This window comes from Ranitomeya imitator, chromosome 8 (assembly GCF_032444005.1).
Source record: "Ranitomeya imitator isolate aRanImi1 chromosome 8, aRanImi1.pri, whole genome shotgun sequence".
Lineage (NCBI taxonomy): Eukaryota > Metazoa > Chordata > Amphibia > Anura > Dendrobatidae > Ranitomeya > Ranitomeya imitator.
This window is the reverse complement of record NC_091289.1, coordinates 73,808,929-73,828,568: the sequence shown is the minus strand read 5'-3', so window position 1 is coordinate 73,828,568 and position 19,640 is coordinate 73,808,929. Positions and strand designations below refer to the sequence as shown.

Here is a 19,640-nt window from a genome sequence, read left to right as displayed (position 1 = left end):
GTCTCCAGGGTCTGGATATTTCAAGGTACCTGAGCACCGAGACCCTTACGTCTAAGTTATGATAAAATCTTTCTTTCTGATTTTTAGGGGACTGGCAAAATGATGGTAAGACAATTTCCTGATTCATATTGGAATCTGACACAACTTTAGGGAGAAACGCCGGATCGAGTCTGAATACTAGTTTATCCTCGAATATCTGCAAGTATGGATTCTGCACCGACAGGGCCTGTAGTTCCCCCAATCTTTTTGCCGACGTGATTGCAACTAAAAATGCGGTTTTGAGAGAGAGTTTATCCACTTCTATATCCCCCGATACATCCCACGCCGGTTTACATAGGAAATTCAGAACCAAGTTCAATTCCCACGGCGGGACAGAACGTCTAATCAGTGGTTTTAGTCTCTGGACGGCTTTAGAGAAACGGCTAATCCAGGGATGAGCAGAAAGGGAAGAGTCAAAGAATACACTTCCAGACCGCATATCAAATATAAGGGTTGGGGGTCACTTGGGAAATAGCGATCACAAAATAATAAGTTTTCAAGTATCCTTTAAAAAGATGTGTAGTAGAGGGGTTACAAGGACACTAAACTTCAGGAGGGCAAATTTCCAACGGATGAGAGAGGATCTTGGTGCAATTAACTGGGACGATATCCTGAGACACAAAAATACACAAAGAAAATGGGAGACGTTTATTAGCATCCTGGATAGGACCTGTGCACAGTATATACCGTATGGGAATAAACATACTAGAAATAGGAGGAAACCAATATGGCTAAATAGAGCTGTAAGGGGCGCAATAAGTGACAAAAAGAAAGCATTTAGAGAATTAAAGGAAGTAGGTAGTGAGGAGGCATTAAATAAATACAGAAAATTAAATAAATTCTGTAAAAAGCAAATCAAGGCAGCAAAGATTGAGACAGAGAGACTCATTGCCAGAGAGAGTAAAAATAATCCTAAAATATTCTTTAACTACATAAATAGTAAGAAACTAAAAAATGATAGTGTTGGCCCCCTTAAAAATAGTCTGGGTGAGATGGTGGATGAGGATGAGGAAAAAGCCAATATGCTAAATGACTTTTTTTCATCAGTATTTACACAAGAAAATCCCATGGCAGACAAAATGTCTAGTGATAAAAATTCCCAATTAAATGTCACCTGCTTAACCCAGCAGGAAGTGCGGCGGCGTCTAAAAATCACTAAAATTGACAAATCTCCGGGCCCGGATGGGATACACCCTCGAGTACTGCAGGAATTAAGTACAGTCATTGATAGACCATTATTTTTAATCTTTAAAGACTCCATAATAACAGGGTCTGTGCCACAGGACTGGCGTATAGCAAATGTGGTGCCAATATTCAAAAAGGGGACAAAAACTGAACTCGGAAATTATAGGCCAGTAAGCTTAACCTCTACTGTGGGTAAAATACTGGAGGGCATTCTAAGGGATGCTATACTGGAGTATCTGAAGAGGAATAACCTCATGACCCAGTATCAGCACGGGTTTACTAGGGACCGTTCATGTCAGACTAATTTGATCAGTTTCTATGAAGAGGTAAGTTCCAGATTGGACCAAGGGAACCCAGTGGATGTAGTGTATATGGACTTTTCAAAAGCTTTTGATACGGTGCCACACAAAAGGTTGATACATAAAATGAGAATAATGGGGATAGGGGAAAATATGTGCAAGTGGGTTGAGAGCTGGCTCAGGGATAGGAAACAAAGGGTGGTTATTAATGGAGCACACTCGGACTGGGTAGCGGTTAGCAGTGGGGTACCACAGGGGTCAGTATTGGGCCCTCTTCTTTTTAACATATTTATTAATGACCTTGTAGGGGGCATTCAGAGTAGAATTTCAATATTTGCAGATGACACTAAACTCTGCAGGGTAATCAATACAGAGGAGGACAATTTTATATTACAGGATGATTTATGTAAACTAGAAGCTTGGGCTGATAAATGGCAAATGAGCTTTAATGGGGATAAATGTAAGGTCATGCACTTGGGTAGAAGTAATAAGATGTATAATTATGTGCTTAATTCTAAAACTCTGGGCAAAACCGTCAATGAAAAAGACCTGGGTGTATGGGTGGATGACAAACTTAAATTCAGTGGCCAGTGTCAGGCAGCTGCTACAAAGGCAAATAAAATAATGGGATGCATTAAAAGAGGCATAGATGCTCATGAGGAGAACATAATTTTACCTCTATACAAGTCACTAGTTCGACCACACTTAGAATACTGTGCACAGTTCTGGTCTCCGGTGTTTAAGAAAGACATAGCTGAACTGGAGCGGGTGCAGAGAAGAGCGACCAAGGTTATTAGAGGACTGGGGGGTCTGCAATACCAAGATAGGTTATTACACTTGGGGCTATTTAGTTTGGAAAAACGAAGACTAAGGGGTGATCTTATTTTAATGTATAAATATATGAGGGGACAGTACAAAGACCTTTCTGATGATCTTTTTAATCATAGACCTGAAACAGGGACAAGGGGGCATCCTCTGCGGTTGGAGGAAAAAAGGTTTAAGCATAATAACAGACGCGGATTCTTTACTGTAAGAGCAGTGAGACTATGGAACTCTCTGCCGTATGATGTTGTAATGAGTGATTCATTACTTAAATTTAAGAGGGGACTGGATACCTTTCTGGAAAAGTATAATGTTACAGGGTATATACACTAGATTCCTTGATAGGGCGTTGATCCAGGGAACTAGTCTGATTGCCGTATGTGGAGTCGGGAAGGAATTTTTTTCCCCAATGTGGAGCTTACTCTTTGCACATGGGTTTTTTTTGCCTTCCTCTGGATCAACATGTTAGGTTAGGCTATGGGTTGAACTAGATGGACATATAGTCTTCCTTCAACCTTAATAACTATGTAACTATGTAACTTAGGGCCGCTATCTGGACCCTTAACGTGCTTGGTCTAAGACCTTTTTGAAACCCTGACTGCAAAAAATCAAGAATTTTGGGGATATTTGGGTGGTCAGTATCAACTGTCGTCTCTCCGCAAAACCCACAGAATCTCTTCCAAATTTTCAAATAAATAGCCGATGTTACCGGCTTCCTGCTCGCTTGAAGGGTAGAAATGACATCATCCGAGAGACCTTTTGCTCTCAAGACCTTCCGTTCAGGATCCAGGCCGCCAGCTGAAGTGCTCCTGGATTCTGGTGTAGAACTGGTCCTTGTAGAAGAAGATCCTCTCTCTCCGGCAACAGGAGGGGTTCTTCTACTGATAGTTTTCTCAACAATGGGAACCAACTGCGTTTCGGCCAGTGAGGAGCTATGAGAATGACCTTGGCCTCGTCCTTGCAGATTTTCCTGAGTGTCCTCGGAATCATCGCTAGAGGAGGAAATGCATATAGGAGACCGTGATTCCAGGGTTGTGAGAAAGCATCGATCGCGGCAGGAGTCTCCCAAGGGTTTAGGGAGTAGAAGGTCCTGAGCTTTGCGTTTCCCTTTGAAGCGAATAGGTCCACCGTCGGCATTCCCCAATGATGACACAGGTCTTTGAACACCTCGTTGTTCAGTTCCCACTCCGTGGGGGATACGCTTTTCCTGCTGAGGAAATCTGCCAACTGGTTCTTGGAGCCCTCCAGGTGAATTGCCGTGATTGACAGAACCGACTTTTCTGCCCACTTGAATATCCATTCCGCCAGGTCTTGTAATGCCGGATGTCTTGGACCCCCTTGATGCCGCAGGAATGCTACCGTTGTCGTGTTGTCTGAAAAGACCTTCACGTGTTTGTTCTGTAGCAGATGTTGTGCTGCCGTCAGGACCTCCCAAACCGCTTGTAGTTCCCTGTGGTTTGATGACTGGTTGCTGTCTGCCTCTTTTCAGCGACCTTGAAAATATCTTCCCAGTAAATGACCTCCCCAACCGAGCTGACTGGCGTCTGTTGTAACTGAAACGCTTGGTGTTTGAAGCCATGGTACCCCCAGTCGGAGGTTCCTGGGAAGAGTCCACCAACCCAGAGATCTTTTGATCTGCGGAGTAAGGTTCAGAGTTCGGTTCAGCGAGTTTTGTCTTCTGTTCCAGCTTCTCAGGACTCCCCTCTGAAGCTGTCGAGAATGAAACTGGCTCCATCTTACACAGGGAATACACGCCGTCATCAGACCTAGTATCTTCATCCCGTCTCTGATCGTATTCCGACCTCGGGAAAAGTGACGGGTCTTCTGTATTATGCCCTTCAGCCTGTCCTCCGGAAGGAAGGACATTCTTGTTTGTGAATCGAGCAAGAATTTTATTTTGGGTTTTGGGATTAGGTCTGATTTTTGCCAATTTACAATCCATCCTAGATTCTCTAGAGTTGAGATGAGGGACCGACAGTTGATCCTGAGTTGGACTTCTGAGTCTGCTGCTATTAGGAAGTCGTCCAAATAGGGGACCACCATTATATCCTGATTCCTCAGGAAAGCAACTACTTCTACCATAAGTTTTGTAAAAACTCTGGGAGCGGAGGCCAGGCCGAAGGGGAGACAGCGGAATTGGAAATGGAAGATCTTTCCTTCCAAGACTACCACGAACCGCAGGAACCTCTGATGGTTTAGATAGATGGGAACATGGTAATATGCACTCTTTAAGTCTAGAGTGCACATGACCATGCCTTTTCCCAACAGGGGAATGGTGGACCGAATCGACTCCATCTTGAACCTTTTGTAAATGACCCAATTGTTCAGATGTTTTAAATTTATAATGGTTCTCGATTCTCCCGATGGTTTTGTTACCGAGAAGAAATTGGAGTAGTGACCCCTGCCCTCTTCCTGAGGGGGTACTGGGACAATGGCCGCCATTTTTAGAAGGTCCTGAATGTCTGACCACATGTGGGATGACAGTTTTAGATGGGAGCTGGATACCAGGAATCTTTCGGGAGGAAGAGATGTGAATTCTATTTTGTATCCCTGGGATACTATCTGTAAGACCCATGGACTTGATGTGATCTCCCTCCAACCTTCCAGAAAACCTGTCAGACGACCCCCCACTCTGATGGCGTCATTTTCTTCGGTAACTGGAACCCTGTCCAGAGTAGCTTGATTCTTTATTTTTAGGCCTGTTATCCCCCCCTTTTTGGTAGCTCCATCTACCCTGCTTTCCCTTACCCCTATAATCGGGTTTTTGATTATAGCGGGGCCTCCGAAAGGGCTGGAATTTTTTAGGTTTCTCTTCCGGAAAACCTTTCTTAACATCTGCAGCTTTCTCTAAAATATCGTCGAGGACTGGTCCGAAGACCTTGCCCCCGGAAAAGGGTATAGCACACAATTTATTCTTAGAATGCATGTCCCCTGACCAGTTCTTAAGCCAGATGGCTCTACGGGCTGCATTCGATAGCGACTGGCCCCTAGCTGCGAACCTAACCGATTCTGCAGATGCGTCTGCCAAGAAGGTAGTTGCTAGTTTTAGCAAGGGTAGGGATTTTAGAATATTATCTCTGGATGTTTTAGCTATCAACTGATCTTTAAGATCATCTAGCCAAAGGTCCATGGAGCAGGCTACAGATGTCGCTGCAATATTAGTCCCAATAATTGGCGAGGAACTTTCCCAGGCCCTTTTAAGAAGGCCATCTGCTTTTCTGTCCATGGGTTCTTTCAAGTTGGACGAATCTTCAAACGGAATCGCCGTCCTTTTGGAGACTTTAGCCAAGGGTATGTCAATTTTTGGTACATCAACCCACTCCTTGACTTCCTCTGGGTTAAACGGCAAGCGAAGTCTGAAGTCCTTAGGGATAGTCAGTCTCTTCTCGGCTTCCTCCCATTCCTCCAGAATCATAGATCTGATATGGGAGTTAACAGGGAACACCTTGGATGTCTGTGAGCGCAAGCCTCCAAACATTTCGTCCTGAACGGAGCAAGATGGCTGCGGTTCCTCCACCTGCATGGTGTGCCGCACTGCTTCCAACAGTTCTCCAGTGTCCGCAGCAGAGAACAGATATCTTCTCCCTTTCTCCGGGGGATCTCTACTCTCATCTTCCTCCTCTACCTCCGACCCACAGGATGATGAGTCTATGGAAGAGTACTCGACCCTTGGTCTTTTCCTCGGCCTCTCCGAAGGTGAAGGTGAGGGTGAAACTTGAGGGAGTACCAGACTTGAGACTGAAGCCTGAACTTCCTCCCTTATCATGGCTCTCATATTAGACATAAGAGACGCCTGCTCCTCTCCTATGACTTTGCAGGTGCACACTTCACATAGGGGTTTCTGCCAGGAATCCTTTAGCTTAACCGCACAGATAGGACACTTCTTATTCCTACTGGGTTTCTTTACCGATTTCTCAGATAGGGAGGCTGCATATGGAGAAATATATATATATATATATAGCAAACACTAGCGTTTTTTTTTTTTTTTTGCTTCTACTTACTAGTGCTGCTGACTCCTGACCCTCTGCTCTAGCTGCGTCCTCCATGATGCTCTAGAGATCAGTACCGCCCCTGCACATACCTTTTTATTCTGTTCCTCACTTCAAAAAAACAAAAAATGACGCTCCAGCGTTCTCCACCGCTCTTTTCTCTGCACTTCCTGTCCGTCCCCCTCAGCCGCAAACCGGAAGTGACATGCGGCCGGAAAGAGAGGAAGGTGCGGCGTTGAACTGGTTCCCCCAGCGGCCGCATGGAGACGCCGACGCCAGCAGAGGCCGCCGCTGAGCCTGCACACACCAGGGGACGGACGGAGGAATCGAGAGCCCCCGCCAGGAGGAAGCGATCCCCAACCCAGGAGCAGCGCTACACTGGTAGGCTGAGGGACCCTTCGGGCGGGTGTCAGCCAACGGGTGTCTCAGGAGGGAAGGGTGAGGCTGAGCCCCCCCGATCCACATCCTCCCCGCACAGAACGGCTGATCCTCTCGTCCGTTCCTATCCCTGATGGGACAGGAAAAACACTGAAGGGTGGTAGGGGGAGGGTCCTTTTAACCTCTCGTGTTCCTGTCCCATCAAGAATAAGAAGGACGTCCTCCAGTGTGCTGTCAGGTGGTGAACTGGAAAAGTACTTTTTCATTTTTACGGATCAATTTGTGAAACACCTGGGGGTTGAAAGTGCTCACTATGCATCTAGATAAGTTCCAAAATGGGGTCACTTGTGGGGGAGCTCCAATCTTTAGGCACACAGGGGCTCTCCAAAGGTGACATGGTGTCCGCTAAAGATTGGAGCCAATTTTTCATTCAAAAAGTAAAATGGCGCTCTTTCCCTTCCGAGCCCTGTTGTGCGCCCAAACAGTGATTCCCCTCCACATATGGGGTATCGGCGTACTCAGGACAAATTGTACAACTCTTGGGGGTCTAGTTTATCCTTTTACCCTTGGGAAAATAAAAAAATTGTTGCTAAAAGTTCATTTTTGTGACTAAAAAGTTAAATGTTCATTTTTTCCTTCCATGTTGCTTCTGCTGCTGTGAAGCACCTGAAGAGTTAATAAACTTCTTGAATGTGGTTTTGAGCACCTTTAGGGGTGCGGTTTTTAGAATGGTGTCACTTTTGGGTATTTTCAGCCATATAGACCCCTCAAAGTGACTTCAAATGTGAGGTGGTCCCTAAAAAAAATGGTTTTGTAAATTTTGCTGTAAAAATGAGAAATCGCTGGTCAAATTTTAACCCTTATAACTTCCTAGCAAAAAAAAATGTTGTTTCCAAAATTATGCTGATGTAAAGTAGACATGTGGGAAATGTTATTTATTAACTATTTTGTGTCACATAACTCTCTGGTTTAACAGAATAAAAATTCAAAATTTGAAAATTGCTAAATTTTCTCCAAATTTCCATTTTTTTCACAAATAAATGCAAAAATTATCGACCTAAATTTATCACTAACATGAAGCTTAATATGTCACGAAAAAACAATCTCAGAATCGCTAGGATCCGTTGAAGCGTTTGAGTTATTACCTCATAAAGGGACACTGGTCAGAATTGCAAAAAATGGCCAGGTCATTAAGGTCAAAATAGGCTGGGTCATGAAGGGGTTAATGAGCGCTCTCCTGTACTAGGATACATTTTATCCATATCCTTATGTTTTAAGACTCTAAGAATTCATTGCTGTAAGGATATTTGAGCATCTTACCTTGTTTTAACAGATGTGCATGGGTAAAAGGACTTGGTTGGCCAAGATACCGTTTTGGTAAATTCAAAGAAAGCTGTTGTGTTCTCGTTGAAAATCTTCTCATCATGCAGTGAACGCAAGCTACAAAAAAATAACACCGAGTGTCAGTCATCCACATTCTTATTGCTATAGAGTAAGAACCCAGGACTGGATTCCTAGGTCCACAATTGCCAGGGATGTTTTTTAACAATTAAAATGAAGCAAACTCACCCTCTTTATCCCATAGATCCAGCACTGGCCACTGGATCTATGGGATTATCCAGGAAAGGAAATCATTCCCTTTCCTGCTCTTCAGTCACCTGACCACTGAAGCCTGTGACTTGCTGCAGCAACTAGGGGGCTGCAATGGTATATATGGTGGACTAAAATTTTTACATACCCCCAGACCTGAAAGGAGATCACGTGGAGGTGTTGGTCTGCTCCTTTGAGGAAAGTGAGCTTTCCAGGTTAACCCACCAGTACCCTCACTTATGCTTCTTTCCTTTGAAATTCACACCATCAGACTTTTCAAACTCTTTTCTCTACAAATGCTGGTTGTGTACGACCCTCCAGGCAAAACCAACCAGTTTCTGGATCACTTTGCCCCGATTTCCACACTTTATATCCGGTCTAGTGTTGAGCGATACCTTCCGATATCCAGAAGTATCGGATTGGATCAGCCGATATCCAAAAAATATCGGATATTGCCGATACCGATACCAATGCAAGTCAATGGGACACAAATATCGGAATGTAAATAAGCCCTTTCTGTCCTTCTACATCCTGTTCCAAAGGGGGGAAGTGTGGGCGGTGCGTGGGCGGACACTGCGCGTGTCTGTGTGTGCTGGAGGGGTCTGTGCGGGCCTGCCGGGGATCAGTACGGGCCTCTCGGGGGTCTGTGCATGCCTACCGGGGGTCTGTGCGTGCCTGCCGGGGCTCTGAGCGGCGTGCGGGGCTCTGTGCGTGTGTGCCGGGGCTCTGTGCGTGTGTGCCGGGGCTCAGTGCGGCGTGTGGGGCTTTGTGCGGCGTGCCGGGGCTCTGTGCGTGCCTGCCGGGGCTCTGTGCGGGGCTCTGTGCAGCGTGCCGGGGCTCTGTGCCTGTGTGCAGGCATTGTCCGATGGGAGTACAAGTCCCATCTGACGATGCCTACTACAGTGACAGTGATTGACACATTAGCCAATGATGGGAAAGTAGTAGTCCCATCATCCGGCTAATGTGTTGAATGAAAAAAAAAAAAAAAAAATGCTACATACATACTACATACATACTGCATACAATACATTCATACATTACATACAATACATACATACAGCACATTAAACAAAGTTCATACTCACCATTACTTGTCACTTTGTTCCCCGAAGCCAGTGTCATCTGTAAAAAAAGATATGAAAATAACAAACAACCAATATACTCCATGTCCGAAGAAATCCACGAGTGTCCCACAACGATCTTCCATAGAGAACGGCAGCACAGCTGATGCGACCGCTCTCTAGGGCCTCCAGGAACATAATGACGGGAGGAAGGTATACTTCCGCACTGTATTCCTCCGCCGCTGTAAAAGAAAAAAAAAATCCCTAGTCTCACTTTTGGCATTGCTGTATGAGAAATTTTCCCACGCAGCAATTGCCATAAAGTGAGACTTTGTCCTAAGGTAACCTTCAGTGATGCACTGCAGAAGCCATTGTCTCCTGTCAGTGTGTCACTGAGGGTCCTATAGAGCAGTGACATCACCCGGTGTCACTGTTCTATTAGAGGAGATCGTCGTGGGACACTCGTTTTTAATTGGACTACGGCGGACAGGTAGTATACGGTTTATTATTTTACGTTTTTTGCAGGCCCTGAAGTATGGTAAGTATGGTTAAATGAAGAATATTAAAATAATTTTTTCCTAATGTGTGTGTTTTATTAACCCTTTATTACTATTGGATTAATAATGGATAGGCGTCTTATTGACGCCTCTCCGTTATTAACCCGGATTAATGTCACCTTACAATAGGATGGTGACAATAACCCCTTATTACCCCATATCCCACCGCTACACGGGAGTGGGAAAAGAGGGGCTAAGTGCCAGAATTGGCGCATCTTACAGATGCGCCATTTCTGGGGTGGCTGCGGACTGGTATTTGTAGCCGGGGGTGGGGGCAATATCCATGGCCCCTCTCTAGGCTATGAATATCAGCCCGCAGCTGTCTGCGTAGCCTTTCTGGCTATAAAATATAGGGGGACCCCACGTCATTTTTTTGGGGTCCCCCTATTTTAGTAGCCAGTAAAGGCTACACAGACAGCTGTGGGCTGATATTCATAGCAGGCTACAGATATTGGTCCCGGCCATCGGCTTTCCCCCTCTGGCGCAGAAAATAGCGCGGGAGCCCATGCCTTTTTTTTTTAATTCAAGGCTCATTAAGGCCTCTTTCACACTTGTGTCGGTACGGGTCTTAGATTTGGGGGTTGCCTAAAACACAGTAGGGGGGGGGGTTTGGTTTTGGAAAAATGGATTGTAATCGGGCAATTCCCGATTGCAAACCCCCAAATCTAAGAAGCATAATTGTAAAGAGCTCCCTGTCCTCTCCAACAGCTGCAGGTACCTTTCCTTGAAATCAGAAAAATTGTAAAACCTGTCCATTTATAATGACCACTGACAAGATAAAGATCCCCAATTCACATCAGAACTACAAGATACCAGGTACTTTCAGCTGCGACACTTCTAATGTGGTGTACCTAATTATTTGTACTAAATGTCCAACTGGGGGTCTGTATGTGGGGGAGACAGGGCAAAAGCTTAGAACAAGAATGAATTCTCACCGCCACACAATAAGAGAAAAAAGAATGGATCTACCTGTGGCAATACATTTTTGTCTCCCAAATCATAACATTATGGACATGAAATTACTTGTGTTAAAAGGTAGCTTCAAATCTAACGACGACCTTTGACAGTCTTAATGCAGGAATGAATGTGTCGCACGGATTTATGTCTTTTTACATCAACTAAGGAACTCGCCCCTCAGACTATGAGGGGTCATCACAACAGAACCAGACCCCAATCAGACGACAATAAAACATTACTTATCTAAGAACTGGTCCAACATTTATGGGCATAACGGTTTATCACTCATGGTAACTCTGCTTCAGGTCACCTGTCTTATCCATGGTTTTTTTTGTGTGCTATGTTGTGCATAAATATGTGATTCTTCAGAATTTCTTTTAGTCTTTGCCTGATGAAGAGACCTGTGTAGTCTCGAAAGCTTGCAATTTGTTACCATCTTTTCAGTTAGCCATTAAAAGGTATCAAGACTCATCTCTTCCGACAAGCCTACAGCCTGCAGTGATCCTCAACCTACTGAACAGCCGCACAGCCAGCTCTTCCCTCTCCTAGTGTATCCTCACCCACCCCCTGCAGACTGTGAGCCCTCGCGGGCAGGGTCCTCCCTCCTTATGTACTCGTGTGCCTTGTTATCTGCTCATGTTTAATGTATTTGTCTATATTTGCCCCGTATTCACATGTAAAGCGCCATGGAATAAATGGCGCTATAAAAATGTATAATAATAAAAATAAAATAATAATCAACCACTGAGGACTCTCAATTCTAAATTGTTTTTTGTTTGGCTTTTTTGCTATGTCCACTAAATGCTAAAACTAACTTGCCATTTTGATTCTCCAGGTCATTACGAGTTCATAGACAACAAACATGTCTAGATTATTTTTTATCTAAGTGGTGAAAAAAAATCCAAAGTTTGCTTTAAAAAAAAAAAAAAAAGCGGCATTTTCCGATACACGTAGTGTCTCCATTTTTCGTGACCTGGGGTCGGGTGAGGGATTATTTTGCGCCGAGCTGACGTTTTTAATTATACTATTTTGGTGCAGATACATTCTTTTGATCGCCCGTTATTGCATTTTAATACAATGTCGCGTCGACCAAAAAAACGTAATTCTGGAGTTTCTTTTTTTCTCGCTATGCCGTTTAGCGATCAGATTAATCCTTTTTTTATTGATAGATGGGGCGATTCTGAACGCGGCGATACACCAAATATGTGTATATTTGATTTTTTATATTGTTTTATTTTGATTGGGGCGAAAGGGGGAGTGATTTAAACTTTTATTTTCTTTATATTTTTTAAAACATTTTTTTTAAACTTTTGCCATGCTTCAATAGCCTCCATGAGAGGCTAGAAGCTGGCACAACTCGATCGGCTCTGCTACATAGGAGCGAAGCTCAGATCGCTCCTATGTAGTAGAACTGTTATATTGCTATGAGCGTCGATCACAGGGTGGCGCTCAAAGCAATCCGGCATCAACAACCATAGAGGTTTTCAATAGATCTCTGGTTGTCATGCCAACGCATCGCTGACCCCAAGCTAATATCTCTTTTTTTGTTTCTCCATGCAGTCTGTTCTCACTTCTGTCTCTCTTTCTTGCAGCATTCATCACTTTATCACCACGGCCTCAAGTCCAGAGCACAGCGAACACACCAAACAGGAGACTGAAGTGAGTACATTTGCTACTGATTGGTAAGTATTTACTGTCACACATGTGGCAAAATCATGTATTTTCTTTTACAAAACACTTCAACAAGTGCAGAGGAGCAAGAGCAGCAGACTTCGGGCCAAGTTGCAGTGGCAAGACGGCATGTAAGTATTCTTGAAGGTTTGTATTTATTCTTGACTGTTTTGTTTTTTCTTTACTGTCTTTTGTTTCTCTTCTTTTTTTTTTCAAATGTTTTATCTAAACAACATTAATGTCTTTGTTTCATTTCTAGGATCCACAACGGGATGAAGATGTCATCGACAATGTACTCCTCATACCGTTGGTGCAAGTTCCATTGTGGGACACCCGGGAGCAGCTGCACTCGGACACTGTGGTGATTCGGTGGCCCAAGCACTGATGGATGAATGGGACAACGCCACGCCACGAGTCAGAAAGGAATTTCGCAAGTATTGCAATGTGGTCTGTTGCGGCAGTGAACCTGAAAGACGGGATCACACAACTGTGTGTGATGCGATAAACTCCTGCGAGTTTCTCGCATCACACACGGTTGTGTGATCCCGGCCTAAAGTGCATTGTTTAACAATTTTTTTTCCCCTATTCACAGTGAACCAAGTCAAAACCCGTTGGGGTTCGATGAAGGATCACTTCAACAAGGACCTGAGACAGGAGATCCAAGTTAGCAGTGGTGCTGCAGCAAGGATAGGGAAATATAAATGCCACCGGGTACTGGATTTCCTGAGACCTGTCCTTGCTCAGAAAACGTAAGTATTTTTGTGTTGTATTCCATTGCGTTGTATTCCCTAATCTGAATTTTTCTACTCCACAGGAGTTGGCGCTTTGACAATTGTTATTTTTGGTAGTAATGTTTTACTTTTCTTTTCACAGAACCTGGAGCAGCACCCTCGAACCTGGACTGTCCTCTGGAGAGGTCCCTCATCAAACAGCCACGGACCAGTCCCAGACATCCACCAGCAAAGCAGCAAGTGGGTCAGCGTCACAGTCTGGAGAACAGGTAGCTGGTCCTTCAGATCTTCCCCTGTACCAATCCTCTACTTCTTTTTTGGGGGGCTCTTCCCGCCAGCGGCAGAAGGCTTTGACAGGTCACTCATGCCCGAGTTTCTTCACTTGAGCTCGGTCTTCCAGAATGGCCTGAAGGTGCTGGGAGATAGACTGGAAAGTGGTCTGACCCATATTGACACACTTTTCCAGGATGTCAACCAACGGTTTTGACCATCTGGAAGCCGACCTCCAGAGACGGGCACACCAATTTTTTAATCAGATAGATTGGGGCATGTCGGAACACCTTATGCCTGAACTCCAGCTCAATGTGATGCAGACCTGCAATGCTTCTTATGTTCAGGCTATGCAGCAGACTTGGTACTTAGTACAGCAGCCACAGGTGGTATTTCCATCTGTGCCACCAATTACACACTTTACCTCAATACAGAGTTCTGCTGCATACCACTGTACAGCCACCACCATGCTCAGTCCTGCCGCACAACACTACACTGCCACCACCAGGACGGGTGCTGCTGAAAGCCACTCAACCACCACCACGCCTAGTCCTGCTCCTATACGGCTGTCCACTGCCACCACCAGGCCAGGTCCAGTTCCTGCTCAGCTGTCCACTGGCACCACCAGGCTGGGTCCAGATCCTGCACGGCTGTCCACCGCCACCACCAGGCCGGGTCCAGATCCTGCACGCCCTGCTGACCTCACCACTCCCATCCTCCCAAGGAAACACAAAAAAAAGAAGGCACCAACCTAAGACAGGACAGATATCTAAATAGAGACGTGCCACCAGAACTGTCCAACTACCTCCACCCTCACCTCCCAATTTGTCTGTTTTCCAATGTGTCTCTCCCGTCGCATGCTTCCACTCCTAATGTGTCTACTTCCATCCTTGACCTCCCAGACCCCACAAGTTTAGTAAGCCCTTCCCCTGGAACCCCTTCATCATCCACACCTAGCCAATCCTCCCAGCTCTACACCCCCCATGTTCATATTATTTCCCCTCATTGTCTCGTAAAAAATATATATTTTTTATGTTTGTATTGTTAAATACACTGCTCAAAAAAATAAAGGGAACACTAAAATCTCACATCCTAGATATCATTGAATGAAATATTCCAGTTGTAAATCTTTATTCATTACATAGTGGAATGTGTTGAGAATAATAAAACCTAAAAATTATCAACGTAAATCACAATTAATATCCCACGGAGGTCTGGAGTTGGAATGATGCTCAAAATCAAAGTGGAAAATGAAGTTACAGGCTGATCCAACTTCAATGGAAATGCCTCAAGACAAGGAAATGATGCTCAGTTGTGTGTGGCGTCCACGTGCCTGTATGACCTCCCTACAACGCCTGGGCATGCTCCTGATGAGGTGGAGGATGGTGTCCTGAGGGATCTCCTCCCAGACCTGGACTAAAGCATCCGCCAACTCCTGGACAGTCTGTGGTGCAACATGACGTTGGTGGATGGTGCGAGACATGATGTCCCAGATGTGATCAATCGGATTCAGGTCTGGGGAACGGGTAGACCAGTCCATAGCTTCAATGCCTTCATCTTGCAGGAACTGCCGACACACTCCAGCAACATGAGGTCTGGCATTGTCCTGCATTAGGAGGAACCCAGGGCCAGCCGCACGAGCATATGGTCTCACAAGGGTTTGAGGATCTCATCTCGGTACCTAATGACAGTCAGGCTACCTCTGGTGAGCACATGGAGGGCTATGCGGCCCTCCAAAGAAATGCCACCCCACACCATTACTGACCCACTGCCAAATCGGTCATGCTGAAGGATGTTGCAGGCAGCAGATCGCTCCCCACGGCGTCTCCAGCCTCTGTCACGTCTGTCACATGTGCTCAGTGGGAACCTGCTTTCAGCTGTGAAGAGCTTAGGATACCAGTGGCGAATTTGCCAATTCTGGTGTTCTGTGGCAAATGCCAAGCGTCCTGCATGGTGTTGGGCTGTGAGCACAATCCCCATCTGTGGATGTCGGGCACTCAGACCATCCTCATGGAGTCGGTTTCTAACCGTTTATGCAGACACATGCACATTTATGGCCTGCTGGAGGTCATTTTGCAGGGCTCTGGCAGTGCTCCTCATGTTCTTCCTTGCACAAAGGCTGAGGCAGCGGTCCTGCTGCTTGGTTGTTGCCCTCCCACGGCCCCTCTACATCACCTGGTGTACTGGCCTGTCTACTGGTAGCGCCTCCAGCTTCTGGAGACTACGCTGACAGACACAACCAACATTCAAAAGTGACCAAAACATGGGCCAGAAAGCATTGCTACTGAGATGTGGTCTGTGGTCCCCACCGGCAGAACCACTGCTTTATTGAGAGTGTCTTGATAATTACCAATAATTTCCATCTGTTGTCTATTCCATTTGCACAACAGCATGTGAAATTGAATGTCAATCAGTGCTGCTTCCTAAGTGGACAGTTTCATTTCATAGAAGTTTGATTTACTTGGAGTTATATTCTGTTGTTTAAGTGTTCCCTTTATTTTTTTGAGCAGTGTAAATTTGTGTTGTTTTTCCCCTATCACTGCTTGTTCTTTATCTCTTTTGTCGCTGGCAACACACACCATGCGCCGTCAACACACACTGTGTTTTTGCCACCTCATAACACCATGACCCAAAATCTGCTGCCCCTCTTCTTTATTTGCTTTACACTGCAGCTTTGCTTCTTGTGTCTGTCATGGAGCTATGAGGTGGCAAAAACACAAAGAGGACTGAAAATCCTCCAAAAATATATATAAACACAGCACAAAGGGTCAGGGGTCAGCAATGCTCACCTGCCCAGGTGTCAGCACTAGTGCACTCAGGATGCTGGGTTTTCTGCATCCTGAGTGCACTAATTCTGACACACGGGCAGGTGAGTAAAGATATGAGATGGATTAGCTCCATCATCTCTTCAGTCTGCCTTAATCTATTGGCCTATAGAAATGCAGACTGAAGAGAAGATGAAGCTAATCCAACATTACCTATAATAGCACTGACCTCAGAGAGAAGAGGTGTAGTGTAAAGCATGGGTGACATATCCCAATTTGGTTATAATCCAATCCCTGTCTTATGCAATCTGCATGAGACAGTTGAGTGGATTTTATAAATACTTTAGTTGTGAACCGGTGATCACCTTATTTAACTTTTAAAAAAATTATTGTAATATAGAGGGCACTTGGAACAGGTGTTTCACTAGAGGTGTTTTATTGTCAGCAAACATTAAAGGTACATTTTAATAATTCCAGGTACATAACATTATAAGAACATTTTACTAAAACATTTCATCTTGCCAGGACACACATCCACTCTCAGAAACAAAGTAGGACGCAAATGTATCCCACATTTGGGCAACTTCAACTGTTGTCCTTTGAGGATGATGATGGTAATCTGGCAATGAATTAGAAACAGGTTCATCAAGTTCAATGTTGGGTCGTTCTTTAGCCATTATGTTGTTGTGCAGAACCACACACGCCTTGACAACTTCATCGACTGTCTGAATTTTGAGATTAATGGCTGTCCCTAAAATGCGCCATTTCGAGACAGCGATTCCAAAGGCACACTCAACTGTTCTTCGAGCCCTGGTCAGTCTAATTAAAAATCCTTTTTGTGTGTGTCAAGTCCCGACTGGAGTATGGTTTCAGGAGGTGTCCACACATCTGAAAGGCCTCATTCCCAACCACAACAAATGGCATTGGCGGGCCTTGAGTGTTGGGAAGAAGTTGTGGCAGGGGGAAATTGAAATAATTGCCATACAACCATTGGCCCATGTCCGAGTTTTTAAATGTCTGGGAGTCATTACCACGGCCAAAAGATCCAATGTCCATGGCGACAAAGCTACAGTCCACAGCTGCAATTGCCATGAGCACTATGGAAAAATATTTTTTTATAATTAAATCCCACAAATTGACAAATTGTTTAAATTCCTATACGGAGCTGAAAATGGAGAGCTGATAGGCTCTCTCTGGCAGCCAGGAATCTGCAAAGAAAACAAAAATCAGAAAAATATTTATGACAGGGGTTTTGCAAAACAGAGGAAAATAAAAGGACAAGGATATGGCTTTTAGAACAATAATATTTAGGACAGTTGTTTTGCAAAACAGAAAAAGGAAAAAAAAATAAGTACAATGCAGAACAATAATAATTATGACACGCGTTTATTTTTAAATATTACGTACCTTATTGTCACCAGCAGATGTTACTCAGCAGGAATCGCTCTACGGAGATGGGTGTCCTGCCTGCTGATGGCTTCTTGTACACGAAGCAGCAAATCCCTGAAGCTCTTTTGAGACATCCTCGTGTACTCAAAATATTTCTTCGGGTTTTCACAGAGCTCACTGTATAAGGAGTGGTAGGATCCACGGCTCTGTCGGAGTTCAACAGTGGGGTGTTTCCAAAATCTCCGACGCCGTCTTCTCTGTTTTTCTCTTTTCTGTTCTTGCTCACAAGCAAATGCAAAGGCAAGAAACAAGTTGACATCCAAATCCAGATTTCCAGATTCTGATAGAAACTGCCCATTCGAAGATCCATCTTGACGCTAGATACAGGAGCAAAATCTGAGGATTTCTTCAGTACAAGGGTCTATATATAGAAATCCCATGAGACACGCCCATTTGGCGTGGCATGTGTCAAGGAAATTCTCCTGGAAAATCTTTTTCATATGGAACACATGCACATAAAAACCGCAAACGCATGCAAAAACGCTTGCAAACGCGTTCAAATGCAGCGTTTATTTCTTGTCATGCGTAAGCGGATGATGCTAAAATACGCTGCGTTATCATGCGTTTTTACATGCGTTTGCGGACGAAACGCTGCGGACTCAACCGCAAATGTGAAACTAGCCTTAGAGTATATTTCCATGGTCTGGAATGGCAGCGCTTTGGTCACAGCGGACACCCGCCCCGTCCAAAGCGCTGCCGGCTTTTGCATGCGCGGTGATTCCGCATGTATTCATTTAACACATGCAGAATCACCGCATCCTATACATAGAACGGTGCTATTTATCTTGCAGAGACTTCCCATCATTTCTATACTCCTGGAACACTTGGTTCACTCTCATCTTGACCCTTTACAATCTGGTTTCCACCCTTTGCATTCTACTGAAACTTCGCTCACTAAAGTTTCTAATGGTCTACTAACAGTGAAATCTAATGGCCACTACTCTATGCTGCGTTTGACACTGTGGATCACCAGCTCCACTTCACTATGCTCCACTCTATTGACCTCAAGGACATTGTTCTCTCCTGATTCTCCTTCTACCTATCTGACAACTCTATCTATCAGTGATTTACCCCCACATATCAGCATACTCAAGACAAATTGCACAATAACTCTTGGCGTCCAATTTCTTCTGTTACCCATGGGAAAATAAAAAATTGGGGGCAAAAAGATAATTATTGTGGAAAAAATATGATTTTTTATTTTTACGGCTCTACGTTATAAACGTTATAAACGTTATAAACTTCTGTGAAGCACTTAGGGGTTCAAAGTGCTCAACACACATCTAGATAAATTCTTTGGGGGAGTCTAGTTTTTTTTCACTGTTTAGGTACATCAGGGGCTCTCCAAACGTGACATAACACCCGCAGACCATTCCATCAAGGTCTGCATTTCAAAACGTCACTCCTTTTCCGTGCCCAGCTGTGTGCCCAAACAGTAGTTTTACTCCACACATGGGATATCCGTGCACTCAGGAGAAACTGCAGAAAAAAAATTGGGGTCCACTTACTCCAGTTACACATGTAAAAATAAAAAAACCCTGGGGCTAAAAGTACCGTATTTTTAGACTATAAGACGTGCCTCAAATTTTCAGAAGGAAAATAGGGAAAAAAATCTATGCGTCAAATAGGGGTCCATCTTACAGTCCGAATTCAGCTAGCAGGGTAGGGGGGGGGTTAGCAGGGACGGTGGAGCGGGGTCACCGGAGATTTCGACAGTCCGGCGATGATCTAACTCCTATCCCAGGCTCGTGCAGCAGATTCAGTGATGCAAGGGCTCCGCCGACATTTTGTGAAACCTGGAGCTCCGACACAAACATTGCTGCAATGCAGTGGCCTCCAGGAAATCCCATCCCAGGCAGGTTCGGCGGTGCAGGGGC

The 19,640-nt window shown here is 44.8% G+C and overlaps 1 protein-coding gene across 1 annotated transcript in view; it reads right to left on the bottom strand.

The window, feature by feature from the left end:
• The window catches only part of XPNPEP3 (X-prolyl aminopeptidase 3), a 243,267-nt gene that overhangs the window by 212,263 nt on the left and 11,364 nt on the right, over positions 1 to 19,640 (bottom strand). The window contains exon 2 of the mRNA XM_069737081.1: positions 8,033 to 8,152. Within this exon, the coding sequence (XP_069593182.1) occupies positions 8,033 to 8,152 (120 nt within the window). The remainder of the gene's footprint in view (positions 1 to 8,032; positions 8,153 to 19,640) is intronic.